The sequence below is a fragment of the Mobula hypostoma genome, chromosome 13, assembly GCF_963921235.1.
Source record: "Mobula hypostoma chromosome 13, sMobHyp1.1, whole genome shotgun sequence".
NCBI classification, from domain to species: Eukaryota; Metazoa; Chordata; class Chondrichthyes; order Myliobatiformes; family Myliobatidae; genus Mobula; species Mobula hypostoma.
The window spans coordinates 19,418,922-19,443,759 of NC_086109.1; the positions used below are offsets into that span (position 1 = coordinate 19,418,922).

The window sequence follows — 24,838 nt, forward strand, 5'->3', positions numbered from 1 at the left end:
GGTTTCTGCTGTAACATCGCACCGGGCCGGATTACCTACTAATTGATTGCAAGCACCTTTCTCCTGATGCACACAGATAGCCGTCTAATATTGACAGCTCCACAAACACTAATAAACGAGGAGAAAGAAATCAGTGTAACAATTTGCCGTCTAACTCTGGACCCAGCTTGAGAGATAGAACCAGGGAGCTCTCTGCACACAGGAGTAGAAGTCTTGTAATGAAACAGGGACCGGGAGAGCGATTCCAATTAAAAGACATTATGAGTTATTAGAACTGTAGAGGGCACCGCTAACATTAGTATGGAATAAGTTGGACATTACTGCATTTATTCAAGGATTTTTCATGGCATGTACAGCGTTTAATATAAAGTAAAAGACTTATGCCAGACATTCATTAGTAATATCAGTCATTTACGCGCATGCATTTATTTCTTAACCTAGTGATAAAAGTATAGGTGAGTTAGAGTATAAACAACCCCTCCCCTCCTTTTAATTTTACAACTAATGGTACATTACCCCAGAAACCCCGTCATGAAGGGAACGATGATCCTTGGCGCAGAGGGATGTCTCCACTGCTTTGCAAGGTCCTGCGAAGGTGAGTTCAGAGTCGCGCTCTCAGAAACCCCACCCTCCTGTGCGTCCGAGGGGATGTGTTCCCTTAGGGACTTTGGTTGGTATTTATTGATTAGAGTCTATTGATGTACGCAGGAGAGGGGTGGTTTGGATCGATAAATGATAATCATAGCTCAGTGTCTATGATCCAAGCCTCGCTTATACTCAAGCTTATACTCAAACAGGTTGAGCACTTCTAGCTCTGTGCCACACGCCTCTCTCTCTCTCTCTTTCTCTCTGCTTTTTCTCGCTTCCTTCCCCCTTCCCTCTTCTCTGTCTGCTGCGCGTCTCTATGGGAGGGTACTGTGGCTAACAGGCACTACCAGAGCCGGGGGGGTGGGGGAAGAGAGAGCACTGTCTATCAACCCAGGCTAGACATGCCATCACAACGCTGACCCGCCTATCGCATCCGTGCCATTTAAAGTAGAGAACGCCAGAGAGCGAACGAGCGGCAGAGCGAGGTAATAAGTCAAACATCAAGAAATAACTATAAAACACAAGCCTATTACGTTACCCTGCAAGCAAACTGAGGGAAAACGACCCGTGACGGGCAAGTACAAATAGGCAAAGTCACGTCGGTGCTGTCGGAGAGACTGAGTCCGTGCTCTCCCACTTCGCGCTCCACTGACTGTATCTACGCTGAGTACCTCGCTGCAGCGGGATTTACCTTTCTATTTAAGAGTTTCTGATTTTGTTTGCTTACGGTTCCTTTGCCCTTTGGAATAGAGAAAGGATTGTCCTTGTCAGACCAGACTTGGTTTCCTTCCCTCCGAAGGTAAGCTCCATCAGGATGTTTCTTTTTGTATCCAACCTACTTTCCTCCGAAGTTTCCTGCTCACCTTTTGCAGAGATCTTGTTGTTGATTGACTTTAACCCTGATGTTTCTTTCTCTTTGTACGAGAAACAACATGTATAAACAAGATGATAGGTCGGTTGAGTCATTTATTATACAAACTTACCGAATCACCACATTTTATTTTGGGGAGGGTAAGGTTCTGGGATGGAGATATTTCAGTTTGGCTTTGGCGTTGGGGGTGGGGGAGTTAATGGGAGTCATATCGCCTGGGTCATCTCCCATTAGATTCTCTCCTCGTTTTCCCATCGGCAAGATGACTGCCCTTCACCGTAGCGAGCCAGATTCAATAACAGGACATCAACGAGTTGGGAATAGAAAGGATTGTCTCAAAATATCCCGTGCATGAGTTAAAAAAAAGGTTGAGAATATTTAATTAACTGGAAACCTGTTTGAAATGCAAATCTAAAGTCCAAATCAATGATTCAGGGTTGAGTTATTCGCAGTGTTATCGTCTTATACTTCGGTTGCATGGAAAATTGTCAGCTAAAGCAGTGACCGAATGTCATTACATTGTGATAACTTTGTCGCGCCAACGTTGATGAAGACTGATCTTGAGAAGGAAATTGGTTTCTGCTCTCATTCCCAGATGATGCCTGATCGTCCTCGGAGGAGGCTGTCGCTGTAGCCGCTCTGTTGCCTTCTAATAAGTTGGGTGTCGCGATGGCGGCCGGAGTAGCAGCGTGGCTACCCTTCGCCCGGGCAGCTGCCATAGGATGGATGCCCGTGGCTAACTGCCCCATGCCTCTTGCCCCAGGCGACAAGAACAAGAAGCAAGACGAGCTTGTCATCCTCAACGTGAGTGGCAGGCGCTTCCAAACTTGGAAGAACACCTTGGAGCGATTCCCGGATACGTTACTGGGCAGCACCGAGAAGGAGTTCTTCTTTCACGAAGAAAGCAAGGAGTATTTCTTTGACCGGGATCCTGACATCTTCAGAAATGTGCTGAATTTTTACAGGACGGGCAAGTTGCACTATCCACGGCACGAGTGCATATCTGCCTACGACGAAGAGTTGGCTTTCTTTGGCATCATCCCGGAGATCATCGGGGACTGTTGTTACGAAGAATACAAAGACAGAAAGAGGGAGAACGCAGAGAGGTTGATGGATGACAGTGACTCTGAAAACAAGGTGGAAGGTAACCTGCCATCGCGCACCTGCCGCCAGACTATGTGGAGGGCCTTTGAGAACCCGCACACCAGCACCTTGGCCTTAGTCTTTTACTATGTCACTGGCTTCTTCATAGCAGTGTCAGTCATCACCAATGTGGTCGAGACGGTGCCCTGCGGAATTGGCCCGAGCGACGTCAAGGACTTGCCATGCGGAGAAAGATACGTGGTGGCTTTCTTCTGCTTGGACACCGCGTGTGTCATGATCTTCACTATCGAATACCTTCTGCGGCTTTTTGCAGCCCCGAGCCGCTACAGGTTCATGAGAAGTGTGATGAGCATCATCGATGTAGTGGCCATCATGCCTTATTACATTGGCCTGGTTATGACCAACAACGAGGACGTGAGTGGAGCCTTTGTGACTCTTCGTGTCTTCAGAGTCTTCCGGATTTTCAAGTTTTCTCGCCATTCCCAAGGACTGAGGATCCTCGGTTACACCCTGAAGAGCTGCGCGTCTGAACTGGGATTCCTCCTGTTTTCCCTCACCATGGCCATCATAATCTTTGCCACAGTGATGTTCTATGCTGAGAAGGGCTCGACGCATAGCAAGTTTACAAGCATTCCCGCGTCCTTTTGGTACACAATCGTCACCATGACAACTCTGGGGTAAGTCCTAGGTTTTTTTTCTATTTATTTCCACTTAGTTCTTTTTGTGTTAAATGTGTTTCACACCTTACCTGTTTGCACGTACTCCGTACGTTGAGTCACTCGGCTCCTGCAACAGGTGCCTAGAAAGTTCCGATGGCACGATAAAGAAAATAATGTTATCTTCATTTTACAAGGAGTTATTTGCATCTAAAAATTACTGTTTATAAAAAGATAAGAAATGTTGGTTTTTTATTTGATCACCTAAGGCATTGAAAGTACAAGAAAAAAAGGTTATTGTTTACCGCCTCGGCTACGCGCGGTGTAATATCTTAATTGATGAATTGTCTGGGCATTCTGTCATTACGTTTCCAGCAATAACGTTGACTAATCTCCTTTTCTAAGAAGTACCAGACGTTAACAATAGCTGTTGGATATTCTTCTGAGAATTAAAAGGCAGTACTAAACATTAATCTTTGTCAGGCTGGAGATTTGAAAGTTTACCTAAGGATGGGGATGAGGGTTGGGACGAGGGTGGGAATGAGTTAAAATTGGCAGCTAACTGTCACTATATCGAGCCCTTGGTTAAATCGTTCCCTTGGTTACTATACTCTTCCAGCACATGTTAAAGCAACACATTTTCTAACTTTTATTGATTTTAACCCGACTATTGCAACTACTTCAATCAAGAGGAATTACAGGAAATGCGGCATTGTGTAGCCTCTATTCTTCATATGACTGCACATTGCAACATAACGCGAGGTTTTCTTACAAAACGGCTGATTCGGTTTCAAAAAGCAATGGGCTGTCTATTAAATTCATAAACGGTTCATCGATAAATAATGTCATATTCGCACACATACAAAAAAGAAATGCTTTGTTAGGCGTCTCGAACTAATAACCTTGAGGTTTATTTGAAACCTTGTGACAACAGTAATTAAAGTTTTCACAATAGAACTTGGCCCGGCGCTGAATGTTGATTAAGATTGCTGTCCGTGGTCCTGAACCTCATTTCATTTACTTCGGATAGTGAGTGTGGCTATTTCAGATTCTTCCCTATTGACTTAATCCTATAGATTGCGGTCTTTTGTTTGTCAATAAATTACCTGGAGTCAATAAATTTCCGCTCTTGTAAATGGTTTCTAACCTTATCGCTTTGTTAAACATGAATCACAAGGTAGCAAACACTCAGCGTTGAATCCATAAGACCATAAGGCATAGGAGTAGAATAAGGCCATTTGTCCCATTCATTCTGCTCCTTCATTCCATCGTTACTGATTTACTTTCCCTCCACTCTCAACACTCCTCAAAATTCCTCCTCATCTCTGTTCTAAAGTGATGTTCCTCCATTCTGAGGATGTGTCCTTCAGGTCTAGACTTTCCCACTATAAGAAGCATTTTCTCTACATCAACCCTATCTAGGCCTTTCAATATTCAGTAAATTTCAATAAGATCCCCACCCCCTCCCCAACCCCCTTATTCTTCTAAACTACATTGAGTAATTCTCAGAGCCAGCAAAAACTCCTCATGCATCCACCTTTTCATTCCTGGGATAATTCGCATGGGCTTCCTCAGGACCCTCTCCATTGCCAGCCCATCCATTCTTAGAGGTTTGGCTGAAAACTGCTCACTATACTCCAAGTGTTTTCTGGCCAATGCCTTATAAAGCCTCAGCATTCCTTTCTTGTCCCCTTGAAATGAATGCCAACATTGATTTACCTTCCTCACCACCAACTCAACCTGCTAATTAACCTTTGGGGAATCTTGCACTAGGGCTTCCAAGTCCCTTGGCACTTCTGATTTTTGAAGTAGCTCACCATTTAGAAAATAATCTACACCTTTATTTTTTCTACCAAGCTACAAGAGCATCCACCTATCATTGAACAGTCTGCAAACTTGGCCACAAAGCCATCAATTCCATCCTCCTGATAATTAATATAAAACATGAAAAGTAGCAGTCCCAACTCCAACCCCTACAGATAACCACTAGATACCAGCAGCCAATCAGAAAAGGCCCCGTTATTCCACTCTTTGCTTTCTGCCAGTCATCCAATATTCTATCCATGCTAGTATCTTTCCTGGGTTCTTATCTCATGTAGCAGTCTCATATACAGTACCTTTTCAAAACCCTTCTGAAAATCTAAATAAACAACATCCACTGACTCTTATTTGTCTATCCTGCCTGTTATTACATTAAAGGAGTCAGAAATATGTGGATTTGAATCTCACTTGCTGGGTTCCAATGCTTCCCTAATCCAGTCCAAAAAACATGCTACTGAGTACAGTACTTGCAGCATTTTCTACTTATATTTCAGTTTCCAGAATCTGCTTTCTTCTGTATTGTTTGACAATCCTCTTGAAGTTGTAATATACTAGAAGATAAAGATCCAAACAATTGGTTTTAGAATATGGAATATTACAGCACAATACAGACTCTTCAGTTCATAATGTTATGTTGACCAAGGTTTTGTTTCTTGACATCTGATCATCAACCATAAAGTACATTTGAACAAGAGTATGTCATTCGGCTCCCCGACTCTGCTTTGACCTTTAAGGCAAATGATACTCCATTTCTATAGGAACTTGTTGTGTGCAATTTGGTGATCGTGTTTATGGTATTACAGTGACTACTTCAAAGGTGCTTCATGGGATATGGTGCTTTAAGACAAAGAACAAGTTGAAATGGAGTTCTTCCTTTGAAAACCTCTGTACAGCACCTGACTGTATAATCAGTAACATGCACACACAAAATGCTTTAGGAACTCAACATGTCAAGCGGCATTTATGAAGGGGAATAAACCATAGATGCTGCCTGACTTGCTGAGTTCCTTCATTTTGTGGGTGTTAACTCAAGATACCCAGCATCTGCAGAATCTCTTGTATTAAATAACATGTCTTTGTTGGTGGCAAACAAATATGATGACTATGACAATTCTCTTTTCTGAAACTATCTTTTGTGTTAGAGTCACATGGGACTAACCTTCTGGAACTGGAGATGTTTACTGTTGCATTTTAATGCAAGGTATAATGGGTTGTTACATATTACATTTAAATGGTTAGAAATTTATAAGAAAATAAGGAAAAAAGACATCAGTTAGGTTCTTAAGAAGATAAACTTCTGCTTGATAAGTCTGTTATACATGGGAATCTATTTCATTTACCTATTAAGATTCTTTTGAGTACCAATAATCTCTGTAGATTAGACATAATGATGAATGTCTTGCATGCATCACTGAAAATGGTGTATTACTTTTGATAACCATCTGAATTCCGAGGAAAACACTGAAAATTATGTTCTCATTTAAATACATATGACATTACTTAAAAAAACATTTTTGCTCAAGTGGAGCCATTTAATATTCTTCTTCCTTTGTCTAAATAGGACTTGTTACAAAAGGCATATGAATATAGAAACAAGAAAAACATTATGCCAAACCACTATTGATACATCTGTCCCAACACTGTAACTTGTCGCCATAATTTTTCATCTTTTCTTTCTCCAGAAATCTTGCCTTATTTACATTACTTCAATAATTTTCACAGGTAGCTTATTTCATGCTGCCATTAGTTACCTTTTTGCTGTGAAATCCCACACAATTGGAGAGGTCCTCTTGCTACTTAAGACAAAATACCAAGGAAAAAAATACATGATGGTGAATTTACTTGCATCATGTTTGAAAATGATTTGTGATATTCTAGTAAATAATGAATACAGTTCACAGTAAAGGTAATGAAGTAGAAAGGTTCCAAAGCCTAGTCCCACCATTTATCATTTGAAATCTAGTAGAATTTTCTTTTTACATCATCTTCTAAACTCCTGGATGCAGACTTACCTTTCAGCTAAGAGACAGTCTGCTGCCTGACATTTACTTTTCAGAACACATGGCAAGTGATATAGAGAAGGTCCAAGCAACTGGCTTGTCTCTTTGTCTGTCTCTTTGGCATACGTTCCTCAGTTGTTTGGCACAATTGGACAGGAGAAGGTCATTCAGTTTCACAATCTCAATCTGATCTTCAACTGCATCAGGCTGATATGTATCTGAAACTCATTTACCTGTCTTTGCTCCATTCTCATCGATAACCTTGCCCAACTAAATATATCTCCCTCAGACTCAAAACAATTTTCATAACCTAGGATCCACACAGCCTATTGAGAAAGAGAGAGAGAGATTTCCTGATTGTGTCTACTTTTTTTGTGAAGAGGTATCTTGGATTAAAGTTCTGTATACATTTGCTTTAATTTTAAAATTATCACCTATAAACTCCCCATTCTGTTTTGTCTAGCAGACAAACCCATTGGTTATCCATCACCAATTGTATCTGTTCCATTAAACCCCTTTATAAATTTTAAACACTTAAATTGCATTGCTTCTCAATTTTCTGTCCTTAAGAGATCAAATAATCCATCCTCATAACTTAACCTTTTAACCGATAGTACCATTTCTTTAATTCCGCATTTCACTTTCTCCAAGGCAAATTTATCCTTCCTTAATGCAGTAACGGACAGTGACATAACCAAGCTAAGATTTTATAATATGGAAAGTGACATGTATAAACGTGAACATTATTGCACCACTATGAACTAACATATTGTGCCGCGATTGTGATTCACGACTTAAAAACTGTTTGTTAACACAAATTTACACATGCTCTACCGAAGCTGTTCTTTCCAAGTGCACTGGTAGCTGCTTCTTATTTAACAGCAATCAGATGTAAGGATACAAGGCTGTAAATGGATGCTTGACAAAAAAATGTGCATAATAGCTAAGCAATAATGCCAAGAGTTTGAATAATAAGCAGCCACTCATGGTTAGAGTATAGAAGCTGAGGAATGAATGGTTAAACCTACATACTCAAGTGGACTGCTTTTTAGATCTATTCATTGAAGTCTGAAATTTCAATTGAAATAAGCGAGTTCTGACATTTCACTTTGACTTTGAGCTTAGTGCGACCTTTTATCATTTTAATTCCCTACTGACCATTAAGTTGGTGAATGTTAATAATTGTTACAATTAGTAATAGCTAGATTCTAGTTTCAAAACTGGGATCCTGAAAGTCCTGCAAAATTCACATTTAATTGGATGTCATTACTTTTTAAATTAAAATTGCACCATTTCACAGTATTATCCCCAATTTCCAATTTTAAAGCACATGACAGGATTCTTATTTTTTGAGGCTTGGCACTTGATGGCTGAGTGGTTAAGATGTAGGACTTAAGATCCAATGAATGAATGTTCATGTGGGTTCAAACCCCACTCCTACTAATTGATTGCTGGTTTTGCGCCAAGCTTTTTGGCACAAATGCTCAGCGTGTCCTTTCTAGGTATGCATTTGGTCTTATTAGTAAAGGTATCAAATGTTTCAGGGAGAATACAGGAGTATTGGGTTGAGAGGGATTATAAATTAGCCATGATGAAATGGTGGAGCAGATGCAATGGGCAGAATGACCTAACTCTGTTGAAATGTCTTTTGGTCTTCTGATGAAATACGTAAAATCATTTCAACTCATCAGGCATGATTGATTATTTTTTGGCCTAAGGTAGAAGGAGATGAGTTATTAACTTCAAACTTTCTGCATAATCACTCAAAGAGTTGAACTGCATGTGCACGTAACGAGAGCTGTATAACTCGTCTCCTTCTACCTTAGGCCACGAACTTATCAATCACCTCTGCTGTGGACACTTTCTGGAGGTCCAAGATCCGTATGCTCCACGACCGCTGGACTAAGTGTGTAAACGTAGGAGGGGACTATGTTGAAAAATAAATGTGCTAGGTTTTCTAAAATTGACTCCTTCTACCTTAGGCCATGAACTTATCAATCACCCCTCGTATTAACAAGGCTTTTTCATCCACAGAACAGCCACTCACTGGATTTTTTCTTTTGTTTTTTCTGCACCATTCTCTGCAGACTCTAGAGACTGCTGTGTGTGAAAATCCCAAGAAAGCAGCAAGTCCTGTTTGGCACCGACAATTGATTCACAGTCAAAGTCACTCAGATTACATTTCTTCCCCATTCTGATGTTTGGTCTGAACAACAAGTGAATATTTTGAGAATGTCTGCATGTTATAATGCATTGAGTTGCTGTCACATGTAGACCTAATAAAATGGCCACTGAGTGTATTTCCAAATAAAAGTAAGAATTGGTGTTCAACTATTCACCTTGAAAAAAGTATTTTGAGATTTACAATTTCCTCAAAGTCATTGAATCAAATCTTAAATTTTGCATAAACTTGCAATCATCTCACTGGAAAATATTAATGCTTTGAAATGGAACATATTGCCACATTTTAGAAGCAATAATAACAAATCCTAGGCTGATCATTAACATCAGATAATGGAGGAGTGAGATCTATCTCTGAGCTTGCAATGTACTTAATTTCCACCCCCGAAAGGCTGCTGACTACCAACAAAAGTAGCAATCCTGAATGGAGCTGACAATTTAGTACCAATTAGTGCCAAGTTAGAGACACTTTTGTGCTATGACTTAAATTGTCCAGAAACAGAGTCAAGAATGCCCAATACAACATTTGCTTTAATGAAAATTCTCATGTGGCATAAAATCCCACAGGTAGCAGATTCAAGGTAGTAAAGAGATGATTTATGTTAGTTCAGAAGTTCAAAGTTCAGAGTAAGTTACTATCAAAGTACGTATATTTCACCATATACAACCCTGAGATTTATTTACTTGTGGGCATGCACAGTAGGATCAAAGAGAAACAGCAGGCAACAGGATGGACAACCAACCAATATGCAAAGGACATCAAACTGCAAACACTAAAGAGAAAGAAAGAAGAAAAGAAAGGGAAAAAGAAAAGAAAGAAAGAGATTGACAAATAAGTAAATAAATAAATATTGAGAACCTGAGATGAAGAGTCCTTGAAAGTGGCACTGCTGTGCTTTCTTCATAATTGCACTTATGTGCTGGGCCCAGGACATTTCCTCGGAAATGATAACACTCAGCAGTTTAAAGTTGCTGCCCTTCTCCACCTCTGATTCCCCTAATTAGGACTGGTTCATGAACTTCCAGTTTCCTCCTCCTGAAGTCAATAATCAGCTCATTCATCTTGCTGACATTGAGTGAAAGGTCCGTGTTGTGCCACCACTCGGCCAGATTTTCAACCTCCCTTCTATATGCTGATTCATCACCACCATTGATTCAGCCAACAACAGTGATGTCACTGGCAAACTTGCATGTGGAATTGGAGCTGTGCTTAGGCTCACAGTCATAAGTATAAAGCAAGTAGATTGGGGGCTAAGCACACAGTCTTGTGGTGCACCTGTGTGGGTGGAGATTGTAGAGGAGGTACTGTTGCCAATCTGAACTGACTGGGGACTATAAGCAAGAAAATCAAGGATCCATTTGCACAAGGAGCAATTGAGGCCAAGATCTTAAAACCTATTGATTAGATTTGAGGGATTGATAGTATTGAATGCTGAGCAATAGTCAATAAAGAGCATCCTGATCTATGCATCTTTGCTGTCCAGATGTTCCAGGGTTGAGCAAAGAGCTGATGAAATGGTATCTGTTGTGGACATGTTGTGTCGGTAGGCAAATTAGAGTGGATCCAAGTAATTTCTAGGTCAGGAGTTGATGTGTTTCATCACCAACTTCTCAAAGCACTTAATTACAGTGGATCTAAGTGCTACTGGACAACGCTCATTGAGGCAAGTTACCAAATTTTTCTTAGGCACTGGTATAATTGAATCCTTTTTGAAGAAGGTAGCAGGTGGGTACCTCACACTGCTGAAGTGAGGGGGTAGAGATATCGCTGAACACTCCAGCCAGTTGATTACGACAGGTCTTTAGTACTTAGGCAGGTACCCCATATGGTTCAAATGCTTTCCCCCTGAATGCATTCATCCTCCTGAAGGATGCTCTCATGTCGGCCTCAGAGACTGAAATCACAGAGTCATTGGGAGCTGTGAGAGTTTCTGATATTTCCTCCATGTTTTGATGGTCAAAGTGAGCATAGAATGTATTAAGCTCCTCTGGGAGTGAAGCATTGTTGTTGCCTATGTCACTTGGCTTCATGTTGTAAGAGGTAATAGCATTTAAGCGCTACTGCAACTGCTGAGAAACCTTCAGTGACTCAGGTTTGGTCCAGAATTACCACTTTGCACTGAGATGGCTTTTCAGAGATCGTACCTGGATTTCTTGTATTTTACTTGGTCGCCAGACCTGAATGCCATTGATCTGGCCCTCAGCAGATAGTGGATCTCATGATTTATCTAGAGCTTCTGGTTTGGGAAGTTTCCGCATGATTTTCTGGGGACACATTCATTTAAGACTGTTAGTATAAAGACCGTGCAACTGTGGTGTAGTCATTCAGATCCTCTGATAAGGCCTTGAACACAGCCAAGTCCACCAACTCAGAGCAATCCCATAGCCACTCCTGCAATCATCTTGTTGTTGTCCTTATGTGTGGAGCCTTGTTCTTTAACCCCTGATTGTATACAGGTAGGAGAAGGACAGCCAAGTGATCAGAATTCCCAAGATGCAGCCTAGGCATGGATTGGTAGGCATTCTTATTCATAGTATAGTAGTGACTGAGTGTGTTGAGACCCCTGGTGCTGCAGGTTATATGCTGATGATAATTAGGCAGCTATTTCTTCAAAGAAGCCTGACTGTAGTCTCTGACTATGATTTGAAATGCGTTGGGTTGGGCAGTTTCTTATTTGCTGATGGCAGGAATTAATATCTGCTTAGTGCCTGATTAACGCTGACTTTTTGGGTAATGTAACCTGTGGTCTGGATCATGGACGAGAGCACTCTTGGTAAGTAGAAAGCTCAGCACTTAATCATTAGAAGTTAGATGTTATCTACCACTTTTAGTGAAGTCAAAACATAACCTCACAGAATTGTATTATGAGTTTGCTGGGAAAATCATATTAATAAAATTTTCACTGCTATGTGGTTCATACACAACTGTCAATCACTTCAACCTCCAAAATCACAATTCATCATCTCTTATACAATCATAAAAGCACCTTTATCTCTCCATTAGTCAATCTGTATTCACATTTTGGACAACCTGGAGGGTAAAGGAGAAGCATTCCGACTACTGGCCTTCTCAAAATCTAATTACCTTATAGCCATCAGTACTCCAGACTGCTACAGAATTCAATTAAAACAGCTTTCAAAGAGGAAGTATTTTAACAGAAAACAAAAAAAAACAGAATTCACTGTACATTGAAAAGACTGTGAGTGAATATCACAAGCAAGTGGATGATAAGTATTTATAGAGAATAACAGAGAATGCAAATCACGAGGAACACACACAAAATGCTGGATAATCTCAGCAAGCCAGGCAGCGTCTGTGGAGAGGAATAAACCGTTGACGTTCCAAGCCGAGACCCTTCATGAAGAATCAGCACAGATTGTGATGGACCGTTCAGTCTCAATTTGTTGGGTAAATTTCTGTGTGGTGCACATGAAAATAACTTGACTCTATTACATTCTTCAGGTGCGCATCGCTGTTCTGAAACTAGTGTTTTAATATGTAGAGTTGGTACAAATTGGGATTGAATGAGGAATGCCACCAGCTTCTTGTAGTTAACTGACTGACAATGCATTTGGGGAATTTGAACTTAGTGAGAAACAGTTTGTTGATGAACAAAGACTTTGTGCAACATTTCCTTGGTCCTGAATTTTAGTCTGCAATTCCAGCTGTTTCTTGTTTCCCAGCCAAAATGGTGGAATGGGGAAGACGGCATGGGTTAGAGGTGGGGGAAGGTGCTGAAGGTTGGGGTTGAAGGAGAGATGGTGTGGGTTAGGTGCGGGGATGTGGTGTGGGTTGGAGTTCAAGGGAGAGGTGTCTTGGGTTGAGCTGATAGCAAGGAAGGCAATTCATTTCAAGAGGACTGGAATGTAAAAGCAATGATGTAGTGCTGAGTCTTATAAGCCATTTGTCAAAGCACATTAGGAGTATTGCGACAAGTCTGGGGCTTCATATGTAAGAAAGGATATGCTGATATTGGAAAGGGTCCAAAGGAGGTTTACAAGAATGATTCCAGAATAGAAAGGGTTAATGTATGTGGAGCATTTAGTGGCTGTGGGACTGTACTTACTGGAATTTAGAAGGAGAAAGTGGACCTTATTGAAATCTATCAAATATTGAAAAACCTAGGTACAGTGGACGTGGCGAGTACGTTTCAAAAAGTGCGATTTTATAGCACTGAAGGGCACAGCTTCGGAAAGACCTTTGTTTAGAACAGAGACCTGGAGGATTTTCTTAGCCAGAGGGTGGTACGTCTGAGTAATTTATTGCCACAGACAGCTGTGGAGGCCGTGTCGCTGGGTATATTTAAAGCAGAGGTTGAAATGTTCTTGATTAATAAGGGTGACAAAGGTTACTGCAGGAGAATGGGATTGAGAGGGAAAATAAGTCAGCCAAAATCGAACGCTGGAGCAGACTCAAAAGGCTGAATGGCCTCATTGTTATCCTGCGTCCTTTGAACTGGAGGTGGGCAGGACATGGTAGAGGTCAGAGGGGAGGGGCAGGTGATGTGTGTTGGAGGTTGGAGGGTGTGACGTGCTTTCAGGTTGGGGGAAGCACTGTGAAGTGCACTTGAAAATAAAATCACTCTTCCCTCCACTTCCTCGAATTCCATTCAGATATTTTGCCTTTTATATCCAATAGAAAACCAAGAGAAACATGGAATCACAGAGCAGTTAGAGCAAGGAAGGAGACCGTTCAGCCCATTTGATCCATTTCAGCCCTTGGGAAGAGCATTTCAGCTAGTTATGCTCCTCTGCCCACATGGTAAAGCAAAGAAAGATTAAAGATTAGCTTTATCTGTCGAAACATACAGTGAAATGTATCAGTGAGGATTGTGCCAGGTAGCCCGTGAATATCATCATGATTTTGGCGCCAATGTAGCATGACCGCAACTCAATAACACTAACTCTTTGGTATGTGGGAGAAAACCCACATGGTCACAGGGAAAATGTATCAACTCCTTATAGGGACTGTCGGGAATTGAATCCTAATCAGTAATTCCTGGCACTGCAGTAGTGTTACACCAACTGCTCTGAAATACAAAGGAGGCTATTTGGTCCCTCCATACATAAAATTAGAAGCTGTCAAGTATAGATGTGGCCATTTTGAACCACCTCACCCTTGCCAACCATAATACCGATCTGCACTAATCCCATTTCCCACATTAGGCGCAGATCCCTCAACAACTTTCTTCATGATACACCTGTCCAGGTACCTTTAAAGCATTGCAACTATAACTGCCTCCCCCACCTCCCGTGGCACTTGTTACAGATACTCATCATCCTCCCTATGAAGACAAAAATTAGGAGATAAAGATTAGCTTTATCTGTTACATGTTCATCAACACTTGAAGTGAAATACGTTGTTTTTGATCAATAGACAACATAGTCTGAGGATTAGACAGGGTCAGCAATGCTTCCGGCACTAACATACATTACCCACAGCTCACTAACCCTAACCATACATCTTTGGAATGTGGGAGGAAACCAGATCACCCAGAGGAAACCCACAGGGTCATGGGGAGAATGTACAAACTCCATGCAGGCAGCAGTGGGAATTGAATCCCAGTTGGTGATCACTGGCATTGCAATAGTGTTATGCAAAATACTGCAAACTACATAATGTCATTGAGCTATACAGTATAGAAGTGGCACTTTTGACCTATGCCAACCATAATACCTATGGATCTGTACTAATCCCATTCCCAATGTTAGACCCTGATCCCTCAAAATCTTTCCTATTGAAGCACCTTCCAAATAGTTTTTAAGCATTGCAACTATAAATGCCTCCCCCATCTCCAGCAGCAGCATGTTCCAGATATCCATTGCCCTCTCTGTGAAAAGCATACCGATCCCACCTTAGTTCTAGACTCCCATGCCCTGGGTAAAATTCCTTATTCATGCCCATCATAACTTTATGAACCTCCATAAGTTCATCCCTCTTGCATTCCAATGAGAATAAACTCAGTCCATGCAATCTCTCTCTTTTTTAACTGCAGCCACCAACACTGGGCAAAGTTCTTGTGAATTGTTTCTGCATTCTCTCTTTGCTACCACGTCCTTTCTGCAGTAAGGCAACGGGAACAATGCACAACACTCCTAATGTAGTCATGCTGCAGTTCTGTACAACAAAACTTTTAAGAGACTCCTGGATAGGTACATGGAGCTTAGAAAAATAGAGGGCTATGGGTAAGCCTAGGTAGTTCTAAGGTAAGGATATGTTTGGCACAGCTCTGTGGGCTGAAGGGCCTGTATTGTGCTGTAGGTTTTCTGTGTTTCTATGTTTCTAACAGCAACTCATTCCCGTTGTCTCAGCCTCTAAAGGAAGCACACCACATGCCTTTTCACTACCTTAGCCACTTTCAGAGAGCTATGGATTTGCAGCCCGAGTTCCTTTCCCTCCATCAGCACTCCTAAGGTCCCTTATTCTGTATGTCCTACCGGAATCTGATCTCCCCAAGTGCATTAACTCAAATATGTTAGGAATAATTTCCATCTGCCGCTGCCCTTTCCAAGATCCCAACTGAGCTATGCTCTGTTATCCTTAAATAACTTCTTCATAGTCTACAACTCCATCATTTTTTATATTATTTGAAAACATGAATCATACCACCTACATTCTTAATCAATTCACTTATGTATATTAGAGACAGTAAAGGTTCCAGCACTGATTCTTGCAGTACTTCGTCAGTTACAGATTCCCAGTCAATTAGACACCCATTCACTGTTACTTTGTCTCCTATCATTATACCAGTTTTCAATTCAGTTTGCTTTTATACCTCGAGTCTCTTGTACCTTAACCTTCTGGACCAGCCTACTGTGTTGGACCTCGTCAACATTTACTGCAATCTATGTGTGCTATACAAACTCACTGTGTCTTCATCGATTTACTTAATTACCTCCTCAAAAATGTCAATCAGATTTGATCTCTCATGTCCAAAACCATAAGGACTTCTTCTAATCAGCCCCTATTTTTCCAAGTGGACATAAATCCTGTCCCTCATAATTTTTTAACTTCCCTACCACCGATGAATGATGCACTGGCTGGTAGTTTCCAGGCTTATTCCTACTGTTCTTTTCGAAGGAGGGGACGACATTACTTCTGATAATGCTCCCTTGTCTAATAAAGATGCAGAACCCTCTGTAATAGCATCTTTATTATTCCATTGAAGTGACAAGTCCTCTGGGCTCTACTGACAATCATCCACCCACTTCTCCAATACTACCCAAGCCATTCCCCAACAAAGCTCTGTGAAAATAAGTGTCTGTGCAAACAAGCCTGGAGCTGTTCCTGTTATTTACATTCAGTGTGCCTGCTTTAGAGCATCAAACTGACTGTGGCAATTCTGTTTTGGAAGCCCTCCAACGCTAAGTCAACACAGGAGAATATCTAGGTCATGTTTATATTACCATTCTGGCTTCCACGTAACGTCTTGATGAGAAGACCTTGGCTTTAGAGAAATTAAGTCTTGGCAAAGTGTAGAAATTATGCGATGTTCTGGATAACTTCTGGTAGTCTACAGGCTTGCCAGAGGAACAGTTTCTTCTTTGCATCAATGACCCGCTGGGTTCCGTTAGCAGATTATTTGTTTCTCCAGATTCCAGCATCTGCGAAGTCTTCTGTCAACAGTCTCAGTGATATTGGAGGCTGAAGTCACCAAAGGGGAGGGTCATGTCACCTTTGGGAAGCTGGAGGATACCTCTTTCATTAAATAATCATGTCGCGCTTGACATTAATAATAGCCACTCACATTTATGGAACTCTGCCAATGTAGCAGGAACACTATCTGACAAAAATAATTGATGGACAGCAATTCAAGAGTTATTAGAGCAGATGAAAAAATGTTTGCAAGGAGGAAAGAGCAGCAGAGATGCTAGGAAGAGAATTCCAAATTCAAGGATAGGATCATTCAAAATGTAGTAATGGAGAACTGCACTGAACAAACACTGGAGCCACTGCAGTATGCCAGCACTGCATTGGAGCAGTTAGACTACAGTGAAATAGTTTTGCGAATTAATTCAATGGGACTGCACTCTTACGACAGCACTCAATATTCAAAAGATTAGCCTTATTGTCGCAGGTACATCAAAACATAGAGTGAAATAAGCCAATTCCATCAAATCAAATTAGCAAGGATTTTGACGCGGGTAGCCTGCAAGTGTCGCCATGCTCCTGGTGCCAACATAGCGTGCCCACAAATCATGAACCCTAAACCTAACTGTAATCAGTTGGAATATGCCAGGAAACTGTAGCACTGGGTGGAAACCCACATCATGAGATTAGAGAAAGAAGCTATCAAAACAAAGTCAATAAGTTAAAGTCTCAAATGGTGCTTGCTCTTGCAAAAAGTTCCATAAAGTTCTACTAGTCACTGTCCTGGTCACCTCTTTATAGAAAGGAGGGAGAAGTTTTAGAGAGGATGCGGGAGAGATTTACTGGGATGCCGCCTGGATTAGAAAGCATGATTTATGAGGATAGTTTGAGTGGGCTAGGTCTTTTCTCTTTAGATCTAAGGAGTATGAGAGTTGATTTGATAGAGGTGAACAAAACAGTAAGAGGCATAAATTGAATGGATAACCAGAGACTTTTTCCTAGGGCAGAAATGGCTACGACCAGGGACATAATTTTAAGGTGATTGGACGAAAGTATAGAGGGAATGTCAGAGGTAAGTTTTTCACACAGAGAACGGAGAGTGCATTGAACACCCTGCCAATAATAGTGGTAAAGGGGCATTTAAGAATCCCTTGGATGGGCACATTGTTGTTCTTTTCTCTGCCTTGTGGTGCACTGGTCAGCAGGCTTGCCACTTCTTCAGCATTTTTGTCTGTCATTACGAGGCCGAGTTGCTAGATTGACATTGTGGATGGAAAGTACGCAAAGAGCTGGCCGGGTTTGAACCCGGAACAACTCGCCCCAAAGTCCGGTGTGGATGCCACGACACCACCAGCTGGCAAGATAGATAGGCGTGTGTGTGATAAAAAAAATGGAGGGCTAAGTAGGAGGGCAGGTCTCGACTGAGCTCAGAGTGGGCTAAAAGGTCAGCACAGCATTGTGGGGTGAAGAGCCTGTACCGTGCACAATGTTCTATGTTCTATTTTCTCTGTTCACCTTCAAAGTGGTAGTCGGAACATCCCAGTACGGGACTGGCATCACTGCTCTGTGCTGGCATTACTGCAGCCACCTTTAGTACCGCTCCCCTGCATGGCTATGGTGAAAAAATATCTTCGCTGTTAGATCCACTCTTTGTCAGCCACTGTCAGAAAAGGCAGTGAACTCTTCCGTAGCAATGAGAAAAAGTATGTTGCACAGTCGTGGGCACGCAGCGATCTGCAGCTGTGTGCAGGCATGCGGACTAGCATGAATGTGCATGCCTGGTCCCAGCGTGGTGCAGAGGCAGCAGTACATTCTGTGGCACCAGTGCTTCATCACCTCTCAACAGGAACCAGTCTCAAACCAACAGTACCATTAATGAATTATGCTAATTGGATGTGACATGCTTTTGCAAATTAAGATAATGAGAAATTGTTATTGTTATCTGGTGACTTTATATAATTACTTCTCCAGCAGCCAAGATTTGTGCACACAATACATGTTGGAAAATTGGGTATGGAGTCAAGAATTCCCAATTTTTTCTCATTTTTAGTGGAGGAGACAAGTGGCTGGCTCCCCGAAGAACTGAAGTCTCACACTGACATGAGTCAGTTGAAAATTTCCCAATAAGAGCCATCCCATGTTATCAGCCAGTGAGCCTGAATAGATATGCTCCTTCTTCATAGACTCAATCATCACAGCATCTGCTGTCTATTCTCTCACTCATGTCTTCTGATTCTGTCTTCTTTTGCTCACTTCCCCTCTCAATCCCTCCTCTCCCCTGTTATTGGTGCACAATCAGTTCATGGTTGAGCCTTTTTGTATTTCAGTGTCAGATTTTCTCAAACCTTTTTTACCCCCCCCCGCCCCCGATTCTATCTTCTGATTCTCATCTTTTAACAAAAGTCTTCCGTACCCCATGAACTCCAATTACTGTCTGAGTAAAATAGCTCCTTTCTTTCCTTCAACCTTCATTGATAATCTATGGCCTCTTGTTTTAGATTCTCCAGGTGGTGACCCTGTCCCAGTATCTGCTGTGTGCAATGAATCTTAAATTTCCGAGATCTCCCACAGCTCTTTTTCTGCCAAGAAGAAAAGACTTGAGCAATTTCATTGTTTCCAATAGCTGTTATCCCTCAGTATTAGCACTGTGTTTGCAGTCTACCTCCATGAATTTTCTATGGTGTTTTCTCTATCTCTTGTTATAGTACAGATGCCACAACTGTGCCCACTTCTCCAAGCACAGACTGGAAAAGGTCCTGTGCAAGTCAGAATCAGAATCAGATTTAGTATCACTGACATATGAAATTAAACTTTGCTGTTTCACAGAAACAGTACAGCGCAAAACATAAAAACTATAAAGTAAAATATAACTAAATAGTGTAAATAAGGAGGATTCAGATTCACATTGAAACATACAGTCAAATGTGCTGTTTTCTTGAACAACCAACACAACTGAAAGGATGCGCTGGGGGTAGACTGCGAGTGTCATCACACATTCCAGCACCTGCATAGCTTGACCATAATGTTCATAAGGGCAACACACCAGGAACAGTAAAACAAGGCCCTCCCCCACCCCCCCCACGCATCAACCCCAGGGCAGGCCTCGTCCAAACTTCCAGACTCCAGGCTCGTGGACAAGCAGGTATCAGGACTCTGACTTCCTCACTGGACTCACAGACTCTCAGAATCTGAATCAGGCTTAGTATCACCAGTATATGTCATGAAATTTGATGTCTTTGTGGCAGCAGTACAATGCAATACAAAATAATATAAAAAATGTCAATTACAGTAAGTGTATGCGTATATAAAATAGATAAATTAAATAAGTAGTGCAAATATAAAAATAAAGAAAAGTACTGAGGGAGTGTTCGTGGGCTCAATGTCCATTCAGAAATTGGATGGTAGAGGGGAAAAAGCTGTTCCTGAATCGATCCAGGGCTTTGGCAATCAGACCTCAACTTCAGGACTCGCTGACTTCTTTCTGCAACGTTTGAGCTTCAGTCATTGGTACCGGCTCCTGGACTTGCCAATGATGGGATCCCAAACTCCAAACCTTGAACTCCAGACTTGCTGACGTCCCCATACTAAGGGCTCCTGGCCATCATGCCTCCTGCTCACATGGATCTCTGATGCCAGGACCCACCGAAAGAAAAAGGAAGTCGCGTTCATGCGTTCATGAACCATTCAGAAATCTAATGGTCAAAGGGGAAAAAAAGTTCCTAAATCATTGAGTGTGGTTTGACAGGTTCCTGTGCTGAATAGTAATGAAAAGAAAGCACGTTCCGATGGTGACGGTGCTTAGTGATGGATGCTGCCTTCTTGAGCCACAGCCTCTTGAAGATGTCCTATAACCTTGTTAGTTTTGAACTCTGTACCCTTAGAAATAAATCCTGATGCTTGGTTAGGATTTTCAGTTCCTTCGCTGGACTGTGATACCGTTTATCATGATTTGCTCTTTGTGTCCAGAGATCTCTCTGTTCTTGCAGCCATACAAATTCTTCTTGTCTAGAGTGCTGTCTGGAAAGTCACAATAAAATACAATTTACTGAATCCTGACCATTTTCTCAACATAATACAGTGTTCAAATAATTCTTACTGCTGGTCCAATGTGAGATATTACAACTTGATTACTTTAAATATATTGCCTGTGAAAGTCATCCTTGGGCACCGACAATAAGCATTTGCAAATGTATTGCCCATTTGTTGTGGTCATCTCCACATTCAGTCCTCCTTACTTGCTACAATACAGGAGGCCACTTAGTCTATCAGAACTATTCTAGCTCCCAGCAGAGGAACCCCATCAGGCCCATTTCTCCATTCTTTGTAACCCATGCCCACCAACTGCATGATTCTTGTTGTCAGGGGATTCTCTCGCTAGGGGATCTTTTACATTAGCAGTAACTAACTGACCTTTGGTAGATTGGAGGAAAGCAGGGCAAACTAAAGAAACCCATACAATATATCAGCACATAAGCTCCACACAGACAGTTACCATGTTCAACCTTGAACTCAGATTCCTTGAGTTGAGAGGCAAAGGTTCAAAGCCTCATTTTATTATCAAAGTACATATGCAAACTACAACTCTGAGATTTGTCTTCTCCAGACAGCCATAAAGTACAGAAAACCACAGTAGTTTAGAGAAAAACATCAATCCCCCCACCCATACAAAAAAAAGAGAAAGAAACAAAAACTCACATACCCCAAACCCCTAACCCCTCCTTTCAACCCCTCCCAAAACTAACAGATTACCCACATGGAGAAACAACAACAGGAGCATCAAACTCCAAACCCGGCGGTAGGAGAGAGAGCAGTGCGCCATGTGTGCGCAGCCCTCTGGTGAAAAGTGATATCATATCCGTTAAATAGGGGCCGTGGACAATTATGATTTGATGGAGACGGACGTGAAAGCACAGAGGAACATCTGGAGAAATTTCTGAAACATTCGTTCGCTGCTTTCGTTACTGCGCAGTCAGTAATCTTCAGGAGGGTAGGCCTCAAAATCCCCAGCTTTGCCTGCTGTTGGCGACCAAGATTGAGGTCGAATCGTTCGGACAGAGATGGCGCTCAGTACTTAGTGTCGGAGAGCTGATTCGGAGGCTCGAAGTTTTCGGATGACTCAGAGACGGATTATGGTCGGGCATGGCAGGGAGAGTTTTTCTTCCTTCTCCTGTCTGTGTAAGATGTGGGACATTTGAGAGACTTTGAACTTTTTACTGTGCTCATGGACTCCTTCATCAAGTTATGGTATTGTTGCACTCTTGTAACTATATGTTATAATTATGTGGTTTTGTCAGTTTTTTCAGTCTTTGTCTGTCCTGTGTTTTGTGATATCACACCGGAGGAAATATTGTATCATTTCTTAATGCATGCATTACTAAATGACAATAAAAGAGGACTGTATGTCTTCATAATCTAAAAAAAATCCATCCCGCCAATGAGCAACAAGGAAGAATGAGCGAGAACTCAAAAAGAAACATAGAACTGAAGGAAGCCAATATGAACTACAGTCCAATCCATTAATCTCAGAGTTTTGATAACATCTCCAAGAGCACCGGGACCTCTTGGCCTCTGAGAGAGCAGTGACTTGAACCAGCACATTACTAGCTCCCCCACCATGCAGCCATTATTCTCCCTCAATAAACTGTTATCTTTCAGAAATATCCCTGAGGAAATCATCTCCCTGAACCAGCTAGGTCTGTCCTCATTGCTACAATGCTGGTTTATTTGGCATTGTATGGTTTTGTAAGAGGACAAGATTTACAGCTCTCTATTTAGAATAACGAATATCTATTATCGCAATGCTACAATGGCTGTGTTGACAGAATTCTTCCTGCCAGATTTGAATATTTTGGGTCGAAGCTCCACCTTCAGTTTAAATGTAGCACAGATTAATACCTATGCGGAAGTGTGGTCCATAAATTACTTGTCCAGAAATTACATCTTTCAGGTCAGATAATAAATTAGCATTTTTTTTATATTTAAGGAAGAGCAGTACATTTTCTGTTGGTCCTTGCCAACAGTGAAATGTAGGTTGTGAATTGCCTTTCATAAATGTAAGAGATTCCATTAAGTGCTGGAAATCTAGAGTAACACACACAAAATGCTGGAAGAACTCAGCAGACTAGGCAGCATCAATGGAGGGAATAACCAGTAAACTGATGAAGGGTCTTAGTGCGAATTTCCTTTCCATAGATGCTGCCTGACCTGCTGAGTTCCTGCAGCACTTTGTGTGTGTTAACCTAGAACAGGGGTTCCCAGCCTAGGGTCTATGGACCCCTTGATTAATGGCATAGAAGAGGTTGGAGCCCATGCTCTCGGGAATTGCCTTTGTTGTCCTAGTCAGAACATCAGTGTACCCTATGTGAGCATATGAGCAAGAAATGGAAAAGAGAGAGGGATGGAAGTGAAGTGTTTTGTATTTTTATTTTTTTGGATAAGTGAAATAACTTGCATTTGCATTGTACAATTATAACTTGTGTCCCATTATCGTTCTCAACTACCTGTTCATCAGAAGTGAACTGAATTGCAGTAAATACAAAATAAAGCAAAGAAATGCAAGAAATGTTCAACAGGTCAGTCAGCGCATGTGGAAAGAGTAACAAAATAGTTAACATTGTAATTTGATTCCTTTCTTTAGAACTCATAAAAATATAGTTTCATTGTGACAATCTTTAAGCAAAGATCACCGGAGGATGGCCAGACATTTCTTTAGAACTAAGGCTTGAGGAGGGAGGTGTTGTGGACAAGGTTGGTATTCATTGTTGACTGTGAAGGAGTTGCTGGTAAACTTTTTTTTTAACTGCTGTTATCCATGTATTGACAACCATCTTATAATGTTATTAAGTGATGAAGTCCAGGATATTGACAAAGCAATTATGAAAGAGGAGCTTATATTTGTCTAAATCAGGTTAAGTTGTGTTATCCTAAGGCCACCTGGAGATGATTATGTGTGTCCCTGAACACCCACTGTTCTTATCCTTCTGGGTGTCAGAGGAAGTGCTGAAGGAGATTTTGTGTATTTCTATCGAGCCACCGCTACTAATGAACAGACAACCTACAAAATGTCGGTGACAGAGAGGATTGTGCTTGTGTCTAGGGGTATTGTTTAACTCTGGACGGTATCATGTGATAGAAACAGAAAAGCACTCGGCTCCCCCAGTACTGGTGTGGCACTGTCACGGGTATTAACAGCAGTGCAGGCTGTCAACTCACGTGACATGAGATGAACCTTGACCTCCAGCGCTGTCTGTGTGGGGTATGCATGTTGAACTATGGGATGCAGAGGCAAATGTTTCTCACCTTTCCATATCAATAAGGTCGACATGGAATTATCCTTTTAATAGTTCTGCCTCATTTCCCATGAGTTTGTGCATAGATGTCATTGAAACCCCTACACCCCTACAAGGGAGAGGAAGTGTTGGAGTTGTTAAAATACATTAGGACGGATAAGTCCCCGGGGCCTGACGGAATATTCCCCAGGCTGCTCCATGAGGCGAGGGAAGAGATTGCTGAGCCTCTGGCTAGGATCTTTATGTCCTCGTTGTCCACGGGAATGGTACTGGAGGATTGGAGGGAGGCGAATGTTGTCCCCTTGTTCAAAAAAGGTAGTAGGGATAGTCCGGGTAATTATAGACCAGTGAGCCTTATGTCTGTGGTGGGAAAGCCGTTGGAAAAGATTCTTAGAGATAGGATCCCTGAGCATTTAGAGAATCATAGTCTGATCAGGGACAGTCAGAATGGCTTTGTGAAGGGCAGATCATGTCTAACAAGCCTGATAGAGTTCTTTGAGGAGGTGACCAGGCATATAGATGAGGGTAGTGCAGTGGATGTAATCTATATGGATTTTAGTAAGGCATTTGACAAGGTTCCACATGGTAGGTTTATTCAGAAAGTCAGAAGGCATGGGATCCAGTGAAGTTTGGCCAGGTGGATTCAGAATTGGCTTGCCTGCAGAAGGCAGAGGGTCGTAGTGGAGGAAGTACATTCAGATTGGAGGATTGTGACTACTAGTATCCCACAAGGGTTG

General features: G+C 41.7%; 1 protein-coding gene across 3 annotated transcripts in view; it reads left to right on the top strand.

The window, feature by feature from the left end:
* The first annotated feature begins 493 nt into the window (after positions 1-493).
* kcnd3 (potassium voltage-gated channel, Shal-related subfamily, member 3) overlaps positions 494-24,838 on the top strand; it is a 392,845-nt gene continuing 368,500 nt past the window's right edge. For 2 of the 3 annotated variants that reach the window (XM_063065399.1, XM_063065401.1), the window contains exons 1-2: positions 494-1,387; positions 2,055-3,240. In XM_063065399.1, the coding sequence (XP_062921469.1) occupies positions 2,129-3,240 (1,112 nt within the window). In that variant the 5' untranslated portion in view covers positions 494-1,387; positions 2,055-2,128. Of the gene's footprint in view, positions 1,388-2,027; positions 3,241-24,838 lie in introns of all 3 variants that reach the window. The other variant, XM_063065400.1, reaches the window with a different exon arrangement.